The 12705-nt window shown below is 46.3% G+C and overlaps 1 protein-coding gene across 1 annotated transcript in view; it reads left to right on the top strand.

The window, feature by feature from the left end:
- The window catches only part of IQCB1 (IQ motif containing B1), an 82914-nt gene that overhangs the window by 33878 nt on the left and 36331 nt on the right, over positions 1–12705 (top strand). The window contains exons 8-9 of the mRNA XM_082262192.1: positions 7112–7221; positions 9283–9392. Of these exons, the coding sequence (XP_082118318.1) occupies positions 7112–7221; positions 9283–9392 (220 nt within the window). The remainder of the gene's footprint in view (positions 1–7111; positions 7222–9282; positions 9393–12705) is intronic.

The following is a 12705-nucleotide window of genomic DNA, read 5'->3' as shown; positions in this document are numbered from 1 at the left end:
TAAATACCTCAGACCCCAGGAACTGCCGCAGCTTGGTTGAAGTCTCGCCGTCCTTGCTCCAGTGGGTGAACCTCTTTCCCCAGAGAGTGCAGCAGGAACAGGAACAAGCTCTTACACAAGCTCTTACAAGAGCTTAGTGATTATCCAATGAAGAGCATAGCAATCCCTTGTAGCAGGTTCCCCCAATGAGAGACAGAACTCTAGATTGAGTGTGAAGTAGAACTCAAACGTTAATAGTACAGCTGCTCTTTTATACAGTTTCCCCCCACAAGGTTATAGCCCAGGTGGACCTTGTTGGGGACAGCACATAACATTCACAATCTGATAGAAACAGGGTTTTACACTCAGTTATTCCCATACAGTGTACACAATCCCTCCCCTTTGGCTGATTACAGTATCATATGCAGATGAAAGTGTATACAGGAACTAATTATCTAGTCATCTGGACAGAACAATGTGAGGTCAGTAACATTTAACAATGGGACAGACACAATCCACATTCCTTCCCAATACACAAACAATAGGGAAGTCTGCCAATGACAGTCTATGTGTTTCTCTCATAGACAAGCACATCGAATACGCATTATCTAGAAGTCAGACTTCATGGCAATGGTCTATAACAGTCGAAGTCTCCCAGTGTAAAGTGGGAATAAATCTTCATATTTCTATATAAAGATATTGCTGTCCCATCTGAAACAATTCAAACCATTATCTGCTTCTCACCTCCAGTGACGGTGAATACCGTCGCATATCTTCCCCCCCCCCCCAAAGGTAGACTAACCAGACACCAGACCTCCAACTGGTCTGTGCCTGAGGTAATCGGGTAACAAGTCCCAAAGAGTCAATCCATCATGGCAGCTTCCTTGACAAAGTTCCACATAGTTTGCAAGTTTTTCTTGGCAAGGTGCATGGAGCTCTCATAGCCGATCAGTCTGTGGAAGTCTGGTTTGGGCAGGCCAGACTGGGCTTCTTGGGCACCCTGTGTCCCTAATAGACACAGGGTGACATAGACATAAGAGGAGCCTAGTAGGCTTAGAGAGGAACTTTCCCACCTCTCTAAGGTAGACTGTGTTCCATGGGCCCTCCCAATGTCTGCAATGTCTGCACCCACCCAGTACCCCAAACAAATTGTCCAGAAAACAGCGTTACTCACCCAGCCAACCTCTGCCTCTCTCGTAGAAAATACCTGCCGCTGTGGATAAGCTTGGACTGGCCCTTCTCTTAGGAGTCCTTTCAGCCGCTGGAGAGAAGACAGGGTGGTGGGGCTCACTTTCTTAGGCTGTTGGGGATCTGGGCCGACTATCCAGCATCCCTGGGATATAAACGTGAAGACTGCAGTCCCACTACCACAGGAACTCCATCTTTTGTATGTTGAGGGTAGAGGCCAACCACACTCTGCTCTGTTGCCAGCTCTTCTGCTGGGTTGGTGTCATCATTCTGGGGCACCAACTGCTGCTTTGAAGGGGAGTCAGCTGTTCCATCTTCGTTACCCCCATCTGGCGGTTGGGACAACCTTTCTCTGGTACTGTCTCCCAGATGCACAGATCCTGGCTGGGGAGGGAAGATAGTTTCCTCCACTCTGACTGACTGTTGGGGATAGAGGACAGCAACCTCCTCTCCCTTCTCACCCTGGGCCTCCAGAACTGCCACAGGTGTGGGGCAGAGGTCGTTGACTCTCTGTCCGGCTGCCAGCGCTTCAGCTGGGTGTCAAAGCTTCACTTCATCAGCTTGTTGCTGGAGCAAGGGGCCGGTTTCCCCAGCTTCCTGGAACTCTGAAGCTTTTGTGGGTGCTTGGCAGAGGTTGGCAGCACTCTGCCCTGTTGCCAGCTCCTCTGCTCGGTTGGGGTTGGCGAATACTACCCCCAGGACCTGGTTGGGGGCCTGCTGTAGAGAGGAGGGATTGCCTACCTCCTCTGCCTGGTATTCCTGCGGGGTAGGTTGGGGATCTGGACCCGCCATCCAGCATCCCTCTAGGCCTGGTGTTGGGGAATGAAGATGGCTTTCTCTTTTTCTCCCATACCTTTATCCAGTGGCTGGACAGACGCATTCCTCCATCCAAGCTCGTCCCGTGCAGAAAGTCATGCATTATTCCACTATTACCGGTCTGACTTGCCTTATATTAACCACTTTCCTTGTAACTCTGGGGAGCTTTACTCTCCAGGTGGATACAATAATTGTTTTTTGGAATGATGTCAGCAAGCATCCTCCGCATCTTTTGTTTTCATTCTGCTGTGAGCTGGGATATCTCCTGGCTGGCAGATGATCGGGGCTGGAGTTGAGTCATCAGTTGGTAGGAAGCCAGTGGCCGTCAGCTATCCTGTCAAATCACAAGCCCTGTGCCGGAAGCTGTCGCATGCATGAGATCTTCCCAGGACAGAATGCCCTACACTGAGCACTGGCATCTCTCTGTACACCAACTCAGAGTGTGTCCTAATTACCGCCAGTTTGCCAATCTGTGGTGATTCTTTTGAATATGTCTCAACTATAGTGACAGATTCATAAAGTAGCAAAAATAAAAACTACCTGAATTTGGTGCAAGTGGTGCATCAAACAAAACTGTTGTAAGGGTTTTCTAAATTAGATGGGGGTCATTTTAAAGGGGCCAGAAAAGTGCAGTAACTGTTGTATTGAATTTCCCTCAATATGCGAAGGCTGTACTAAAACTAATGAAAAAATGGACATAACTTTTTTTAATTACCTAATTTATATGTTGTTTAAATTTGACATGTTGGTAGAGTAACTCTTCCTCATAGCAATTCTTCTTTCTTGCTTCCTATTTTTCTTTCTTTCTTTCGTTCTCCTTTTCCACCTTTTATTTCTCCTTTGTATTTTATTATTATCATTCTTTCTTCTTCCGCCTTCTTCTTTTTGCAAATATGTTTATTCAGTTTTAAAAATAAGATAACTAAATATCAAAATGCCAGGCGTTTGACTGTAAAGTTATCATCACCATGACGGTGATGAGTACATATCCGTGTAAAATATCTACTAACCATAGGACAATCGTCGTAACTAAAGGAAACAAACCTGATCCATTACATATGAAACTATTGGGATAATCTTATACATGTCTTTTAGCCAAGTCCATGAGACTGTGAGCATTCCCTATTCCCAGCTAGAGGCTTGGACTTCTTTTCCTGTCACTGGAAAAGAGAGGTGGTATCTTCTGCCGCTGCCTTCTTTTTCCTCCTTCTCCTCTCTTTCTCCTTCCTTCTTCTTCTTCTCTTTCTTTCCCCTTCCTCTTCTCCTTTTTCGTTCTTCCTTTTCTTCTCCTTCTTTTTCTTTCTCCTTCTTCTTTTTCTTTCTCCTTCTTCTTTTTCTTTCTCCTTCTTTTTCTCCTTCTTTTTCTCCTTCTTTTTCTCCTTCTTTTTCTTTCTCCTTCTTTTTCTCCTTCTTTTTCTTTCTCCTTTTTCTTTCTCCTTCTTTTTCTTTCTCCTTTTTCTTTCTCCTTCTTTTTCTTTCTCCTTTTTCTTTCTCCTTCTTTCTCCTTTTTTCTTTCTCCTTCTTTCTCCTTCCTCTTCTTCTCCTCTTTCTTTCCCCTTCCTCTTCTTCTCTTTCTTTCTCCTTGTCCTCCTCAATTCTTCTCCTCCTTCTTTTTGCAAATATGTTTATTCAGTTTTAAAAATAAGGTAACTAAATATCAAAATGCCAGGCATTTATGACTGTAAAGTTATCATCACCATGACGGTGATAAGTACATATCCGTGTAAAATATCTACTAACCATAGGACAATCGTCGTAATTAAAGGAAACAAACCTGATCCATTACATATGAAAATATTAGGGTATCTTATACATGTCTTTTAGCCAAGTCCAGGAGACTGTGAGCATTCCCTATTCCAAACTATAGGCTTGGACTCCTTTTCCTGTCACTGGAAAAGAGAGATGATCTTCTTCTCCCGGCAACGGATAAACCATGGGATTGCTTTTTTTGGGGGACTTTACTTCCTCTTTAAGCAGTTATGCCCACTTTTGCATTACTTTCAGTACAGCCCTCGTATCATTAAAATTAATAGCTTCAAAATACTCTTTGGTGGCGGGTATTGTCTCCTTTTTTTTTTTTTTGCACAGTTGATAAGCATTGTAAAAACATCAATAAATCTGTATTTTGTCTGTTGTTTGTGAAGGAATTACAGAGAGGTTTTTAGTGTGGGAAATAGATTGGCACAAGTTAATTAATAGACAGAAATCTACATCTGAAATAATGCATCCGGTAACGGTTTCTTCTCCCTCCCTGTATGTCAGAATTCTGCAGTCGTACAATGTGCACTGAAAACATTCATTCAGAAGTGGAAACTCTGCAGTAAAATAATGTGCACTCAGCAGCTGCAGCAAAGTATTCTGGCCTGGATGTTTCTGAGCAGCAATGGGAGAATGAAATAAAACCGGGTCTGATCTCTTTGTAATTACAGAGTAGGAGAGCTGTCTGCATTATCCTGGAGAGGAAAACGCCAATAATAATAATATGTAGTTCCTTATCTGTTCTAGAACTGCAAATTACAGCATGTCTGGCAGTCAGACACTACAGCTAACTAATGTCACAACTGCAATAGAAGCAAGGGACACAATGCAGTTTGACTGCATAAAACTTCCTTCAGTTGACAAGTTATTAAGAATACAAATTATATATACACACACACACACACACACACACACACACACACATACATATATATATATATATATATATATATATATATATATATATATATATATATATATATATATATATATATATATATATATATATATATATATATATATATATATATATATACATACACACACACACACACACACATACATACACACACACACACACACACACACATATATATATATATATATATATATATATATATATATATATGTGTGTGTATATATGTATGTGTGTGTGTGTGTGTGTATATGTATGTATGTATGTATGTATGTATGTATATATATATATATATATATATACATATACACACACATGCACACACCCACACAAAGTATCTCACAAAAGTGAGTACACCCCTCACATTTCTGTAAATATTTTATTCTATCTTTCCATGTGACAACACTGAAGAAATGACACTTTGCTACAAGGCATGTTCTGAGTGGAATCTGTCCCATTAAACCGCTGTATGGTCTCTGCCACCGTGCTGCAGCTCAGTTTCAGGGTCTTTCCAATCTTCTTGTAGGCTAGGCCATCTTTATGTAGAGCCAAGAAATATTTTTTTCAGATCCTCAGAGGAGTTCTTTGCCATGAGGTGTCATGTTGAACTTCCAGTGACCAGTATGAGAGCGAGTGAGAGCGATAACACCAAATTTAACACACCTTCTCCCCATTCACACCTGAGACCTTGTAACACTAACGAGTCACATGACACTGGGGAGGGAAAATGGCTAATTGGGCCCAATTTTGGACATTGTCACTTAGGGGTGTACTCACTTTTGTTGCCAGCGGTTTAGACATTAATGGCTGTGTTGAGTTATTTTGAGGGGACAGCAAATTTACACTGTTATACAAGCTGTACACTCACTACTTTACATTGTAGCAAAGTGTCATTTCTTCAGTGTTGTCACATGAAAAGATAGAATAAAATATTTACAAAAATATGAGGGGTGTACTCATTTTTTGAGATACTGTGTGTGTGTGTGTATAAATATATATAATTATTCTTATTATGTATTATTTTTGTGTATTTGTGTGTGCTGCTATCAGAGCAGCAATCAGAGGCTGCAGCTCTAATTGCTACCCCCTGTATTCTAGAAGATTCTAGAATTATAGTGGGAGGAAGAACAGAGTAAGTGGCCTGAATATTTGTGAAACTCCAGCCAATCCCTTGGAAGGTGTTCTGGGAAGGTGGAGGAAGAGACCATAAACTAGTCTAAAGCCTGAGACAGGAGGAGCAGAGTTCCTGGGCCCAGTCCTGCTGGAGGAGACCCTGTGCAGGAGCACTGCCCCTGGGCAGTGGCGTAGCGTGGGTTGTCAGCGCCCGGGGCAAGGTAAGTAATTTGCGCCCCCTACACAAATCTTCTAGACCACTACACTGACACCTACACTGACCTAGCTGATCACTAAACAGACCTACCTTATTCCTACACTGACCTACCTGATTACTGATTACTATACTGACACCTACACAAACCTACCTGACCACTTCACAGACACCTACACTGACCTACCGTATTCCTGCACTAACCAACCTGATCACTACACTGACCTACCTAATTTCTATACTGACACCTACACTGACCTACCTGAGCAATACACAGACCTACCTGATTCCTACACTGACCTACCTAATTTCTATACTGACACCTACACTGACCTACCTGACCACTACACAAACCTACCTGACCACTACACAGACACCTACACTGACCTACCTTATTCCTGCACTAACCAACCTGATCACTACACTGACCTACCTAATTTCTATACTGACACCTACACTGACCTACCTGAGCAATACACAGACCTACCTGATTCCTACACTGACCTACCTGACCACTACACAAACCTACCTGACAATTACACTGACCACTACAGAGACCTACCTGATTCCTACACTAAGGATGGCTGAGCAGGCTCCTAAATGTCAGCATGACACTGCGCCCCCCCAGATTTTGCGCCCGGGGTGGCTGGCCCCCCCAGCACCCCCCACGCTACGCCACTGCCCCTGGGGCAGGATTTCTGGAGGGGTCATCTAGAAGCCATTGAAGTCCCAGCTGAGTGGCCTATTCTCAAAAGTTTAGTCTTGGAGTTTGGGTCTGGAGAAGCTCACTGGAGAGAACCAGTAAGAAGTTGGCCTGTGGCCGTGTGAGTAAATGGCCCTGATGCTGGGAGTTAGTGACTGAGTGCAATTTATTTTGTCCTATTGGGAAAAGTCCTAGTCACCTGTCAGCATTAGAGACTCCACAAGCTAGAGAAGAGTCCTCAATGTGTCCAGTTCTACAGTTTTGGGGTAAAGGAAACCTGTACAGTTTAAATGTATATAGCTAACACACACGTTTATGTCTTTGGTGAGCAATATACAACTTATGGTGTGCATTCACGTTTGCTATGAAATTGGCCAATTAACTGTCTTACCTGTTAATAAGTGTCCATGTTGTGTCTGCCCAGGGCTGCGATCTCTGCTGAGCAAGCAGTGGACTGGAAAAGGTTTTGGCCGAGAGCTCAGCCGGCTCCTGGATCTGCTCTACTCCACCTCTTACCAGCAGCAGGAGATGCAGGTAATGGACAAAAGATTTGAATATTGGAGAGATTTCACTGATAATTCCAGGTGACATTAACCACTTAAGCCCCGGAAGATTTTACCCCCTTCCTAACCAGGGCCTATTTTGCGATTCGGCACTGCGTGACTTTAACGGACAATTGCGCGGTCGTTGCGACGCTGTACCTAAACTAATTTGACGTCCTTTTTTTCCCACAAACAGAGCTTTCTTTTGGTGGTATTTGATCACCTGTGAGATTTTTTTTTTTTTTTTTGATCATGCGCTATAAACAAAAAAAGAGTGTTAATTTTGCAAAAATAATAATATTTTTCACATTTTTTTTTATATGAAATTCCCCCCAAAAAAAATGTAAAAATCAAAATTTTTTAACATTTTTGGCCAATTTGCTTTATGCTACATATGTTTGGTAAAAAAATTTTGCAAAAAGCGTATTTTGATTGGTTTGCGCAAAGGTTATCGCGTTTACTAACAAAGGGAAAGATTTTTGTCATCTTTGTTGTTTTTTTAACGCGTAATGGCGGCGATCTGCGTTTTTTTTTTTTTTTGCGGTACTGTGACATTGCGGCGGACAGATCGGACCCTTGACTGACATTTTTGACACTTTTGGGGTTACCAGTGACATTACTACAGTAATCAGTGCTAAAAATATGCACTGTTACTGTAAAAATACACTGGCAGTGAAGGGGTTAACTTTTTTTGAGAGGGAGGGGTTATGTGTGTCCCTAGGGGCGTGATTCTAACTGTGATTGGCTGTGGCTTGAGGTGTATGAACAGTGATGAACGGTCCTACATAGTAGAACCGTATGATCACTATTCTTACACAGGGGAGAATGACAGGCGGCTTGTTTACATTAGCCGCCTGCCTTTCTCCCTCTGCACCGACGATCGCCGAGTGACCGGCGGACATTGGGTCCGCCGGTTCACACGTGCGGGGGGGTCCGTGACCAGTCGGAAGCAGGAGCGCGCCTCCGGGGGCGCGCGCTCGCTCCCTAGACCCTCACAGGCTAGCGATGTAGTACTATGTCGCTCTGCCTGTGAGGGGCTGACAGTCGCACTAAATAGTCGTGCGGCGGTCGGGTAGTGGTTAATAAAACATGTATAGAGTGAAACCTGGCAAGCGTCTTATTTAAAAAAAAAAAAAACGAATACAATTACTCTGCAGAGGAGTAGAAGCATGGAACGGATCCGTATTTCTCATGGTGCTCCATGGGGGGGGGCAGTAGACGGACCACACCAGCTCCAGACCGCACACCATACCCCCCCGTCGCCAGCTCACTCACCCTGAACTGACATGTGGAGGGCAGGCAGCGGCTTCCCCCTCAGTCTCCTCCGTGGGTCGGGCTTCCGCTGCATCTCCTCCTCCTCCTTGGCCAATAGCATGGCTTATCCTCCTTTCAGCCAATCAGGAAACGGGTCTCAGGACCCTCTTCCTGATTGGCCAGGAGGAGAATCCGTGTGACAATAGCGAATATTCATTTGTGTTTACAACAGCTGACCGTCCTTCTCTCTCGGCGGGGAACGATCGCGGGTGTCAGGCGGCAATTGGAGCCGCCTGCCCCGTGCATCGGAGTCCCCGCTGCCGGCCACGCGCTCGCCCCCTAGCTGCAGGCGCGCGACCGACGTATATGGTTCGCGCAGGAGAGCCAGCCTGCTGCAGTATTTCTGCGGCGGGCGGTCCGAAAGCGGTTAAGGGCGTAAAACCTTTCCGGAGCTGAAGTGGTTAAAGCACACCCCCATGTGGTCACATGACCACTATGAACCATCTAAAAAAGGTGTATCCTGCAATGTTTTATTGCAAATCTGAAAATGATTTGACATTATTCTATGCCTGGAGTTCACCTTGTTTAATTCTGACATTTGCAGACACTTCTGCTTTAAATTTGAATGCAGCTCTGTCTTCTTGAAAAGCAATAAGAAGTGCTACTTATTGGTAGGTGTTATTAGGAGTGGGGCAGCTGCATTCTAGAGAAATCCTCTCCCTCCATTATTCTGGAAATGACTGTATTTTTAGTTTCTGATTGTATGCGGTTTCACCTGAATTTGATTTTGTGTGAACAGAGACTACACCGCGCCGCCCTCACCATACAGGCCGTGTGGAGGGGATTCCTGGTGAGGAGGAGGGTGAAGAAGCTGCCGCGAGTGGTGACATCGCTACAGAAAAGTTTTAGGTATGAACATCTGTGAAATAATATTCCTACAACTCCCTTGGGACACAAAGGAGGTTATTTACTAAAACTGGTGCACACAGAATCTGATACAGCTGTGCATGGTAGCCAATCAGCTTCTAACTTCAACTTGTTCAATTAAAGTGATACTAAAGTCTCGTTTTCTTTTTTCTTTAAAATTAACAAATATGTTATATTTTCCTGCTCTGTGTAATGGTTTTGCACAGAGCAGCCCAGATCCTCCTTTTCTCGGGTAGCCCGCCGACTCTCTTGGCCCCTCCCTCCTGTTAAGTGCCCCCACGGCAAGCAGCTAGCTATGGGGGCACCCGAGCCGAGCCGCAGCTTTGTGTGTACATTCAGACGTGGAGCAGTGGTTGGGCCCCATCCCCTCTATCTCTTGATTGGCTAACTGACTTTGACAGCAGCGGAGCCAATGGGGGGGGAGAGTCCCGGACTTGTGCACATCGTTGGATCGAGACGGAACTCATGTAAGTATTAGGGGGGCTGCTGCACACTGAACGTTTTTTATCTCAACCACTTGACCAGGTCTTTTTCTGCTTACTAGGGATAGACCGATATGTTTTTTTCAGGGCCGATACCGATATTTTGATCATCGGTATCGGTATCGGCCAATATGGGCCGATATTTAGTACATTTAAAGTTTTGAAAATTAGACAATTTTTAACACAAATCTGGTACTGAACATGTTAATTTTTGTTTAATGGCTGGCTGTCTGGCACCCTGTGGTGGATGGCTGTCTGGCACCTTGTGGTGGGTGGCTGGCTGTCTGGCACCCTGTGGTGGGTGGCTGGCTTGCTGGCACCCTGTGGTGGGTGGCTTTCTGTCTGGCACCCTGTGGTGGGTGGGTGGCTGTCTGGCCCCCTGTGGTGGGTGTCTGGCTGTCTGGAACCCTGTGGTCAGTGGGTGGCTGGCACAGGGGCTGTGGGTGGCTGGCTGGTACAGGGCCTGTGGGTGGGTGGCTGGCTGGCTGGTACAGGGCCTGAGGGTGGCTGGCTGGCTGGTACAGGTCCTGTGGGTGGCTGGCTGGTACAGGGCCTGAGGGTGGCTGGCTGGCTGGTACAGGTCCTGTGGGTGGCTGGCTGGTACAGGGCCTGTGGCTGGGTGGCTGGCTGGTACAGGGCCTGTGGGTGGCTCGCTGGTACAGGGCCTGTGGGTGGCTGGCTGGCTTGCTGGTACAGGGTCTGTGGGTGTGGGTGGCTGGCTGGCACCGGGCTGCTGTGGGTGGGTGTATGGCTTTGATACATTTCCGCAAGACTAGTCCCGACTCCAGACGAGGCTGTCCAAGGCAAAGGAGGCGGCCTAAGAAAGCAGAATGAGGTCACGAAAATATTGGTAATATTGGCCAGTTCTGGGCCCGATACCGATATATCTGGAAAAGTTGATATCAGCCCTCCGATAATCGGCTTTGCCGATAATCGGTCGATCCCTACTGCTTACCAGTTAAAAATCAGTATTTCTCTTTCGTTCATTGATGGACACAGCTCCTGATCTCCTTAACTATTGGGTTATACTGCCCCCTACAGGAGTAGGACACTAGGCAGAAAAAAAGACTGACTACGTCTATGGGCAGTCTTAGGTTTTTCTGCCTAGTTAGGAGCAAGGACCTAGTTCCTTGCTTAGGATCTTTTGGTCCTGGTCATTTTTTTCCCTTTAGATCAGTGGTTCTTAACCTGGGTTCGATCGAACCCCAGGGGTTCGGTGAGTCAGTCTCCAGGGTTCGGCGGGGGGGACAAAGGGGCAATTGCTCCCCCCGAGAAAATATTACTGATTGTGAGGCCGAGCGCACCCCGGGAAATCAGAGCTGCGGTTGGGACAACTCACAGCCATTACACATAGACACTTGACACTCCGCCCCCTGTACCTCCCCCAGCAGGTTTCCAGCCTATCTCCTGCAGGCTGTTTGCTGCGTGAGTGGGCGGGATGGGGATGTACCTGACCACGGAGATCGCGCCCGCCTGGAAGTGGGAAGTGTGAGCACCTGAGCAGAGTGAATGTTCCTGGAGGAAGGCTCAGCTAGCTGTACATGGTGGATTCGTTTACAAGGACCTCTATGCTACGTCTGCTGAGTTACTGCAGCTTAGCATAGAGGTGCTGTTAGCTAACAGATGGAAATGCATGTCCTTTTCATTTAGCTTAATAAAGCATTGTGAATACCCCCTGGTGTGTGCCCTCCTGATACCCAATGGAATGCTCTCCCAACACCTCCCCCCAATGTGTGCCCTCCTAACACCCCATGGTATGCCCTCCAAACACCTCCCCAAAGTGTGTTCCCTCTTGACACCCCATGCTATGTCCTCCCAACCCCCCCAGTGTGTGCCCCCCTGATACCCCATGGTATGCCCTCCCAAAACCCCCCCCCAGTGTATGTCCTCCTGATACCCCATGGAATGCCCTCCCAACACCTCCCCCCAGTGTGTTCCCTCCTGACACCCCATGGTATGTCCTCCCACCCACCCTAGTGTGTGCCCTCCTGACACGTTGTTTTAATGGTTTTGTTCTTTGTTCTTAATGGTTTTGTTTTTTGAGATACAGTCGCCAACACTTGCAGGGAGGCCCCAGCGAGATTTGAACTCGCGACCCCTGGTTTACAAGACCAGTGCTCTAACCCCTGAGCTATTTTGTGCACCTATGTATAAATATATACCTAAATATATACCTATGTTTTGAATTTGAAAAAATCCTATTTTATTTTTTCAATTAAGAAGGGTTCGGTGAATGCGCATATGAAACTGGTGGGGTTCAGTACCTCCAACAAGGTTAAGAACCACTGCTTTAGATAGATTTTTCTATTTTTTTTTTTTTCTGTGAGATCTACAATCCACTGCCAGAATGGGTGATGAGCTAGATATTCTAGATCCAGTGATCACCCCAGTCTGGCCAAAGAGCACGTGCAGACCTTCGCTCCGTGCTAGGTCGGCCGCGACATAGCCCCACCAGACGGGGGCTGGCCTGCAAGTTAAACGCCTCGCGAGGTTACATAAGACCGGGTTTTGGCCTGCGTCACAGCGTTCCTTCTGCCCAACAGCCCCCCATTTCAATGGAGAGGAGGTTCTGTCTGGAGCAGTGCCTGCCTGGTTCCTGGTATGGGAAGTAGCTGCCCCCCCCCCCTGGAGGGTTTTGGGTGGACGTGGACCCCACCATGGAACGGTCGGAGCCTCGGGTTCCCCTCCTTCCCATTAGACACCCCCCTGTTCTGTGTCTGGGGGTCTCTGTGGGCCATCTAGCCCCCCCCCATCCTAGTAGTCCCTTCTTTAAAAAGTGGACTGTTCCACCGGTGGGGGACCGTCTGGTTTCC

The sequence above is a fragment of the Pelophylax lessonae genome, assembly GCF_965119305.1.
Source record: "Pelophylax lessonae genome assembly, chromosome: 6".
Lineage (NCBI taxonomy): Eukaryota > Metazoa > Chordata > Amphibia > Anura > Ranidae > Pelophylax > Pelophylax lessonae.
The sequence above is the reverse complement of the archived record's forward strand: the minus strand, read 5'-3'. Positions and strand labels throughout refer to the sequence as shown.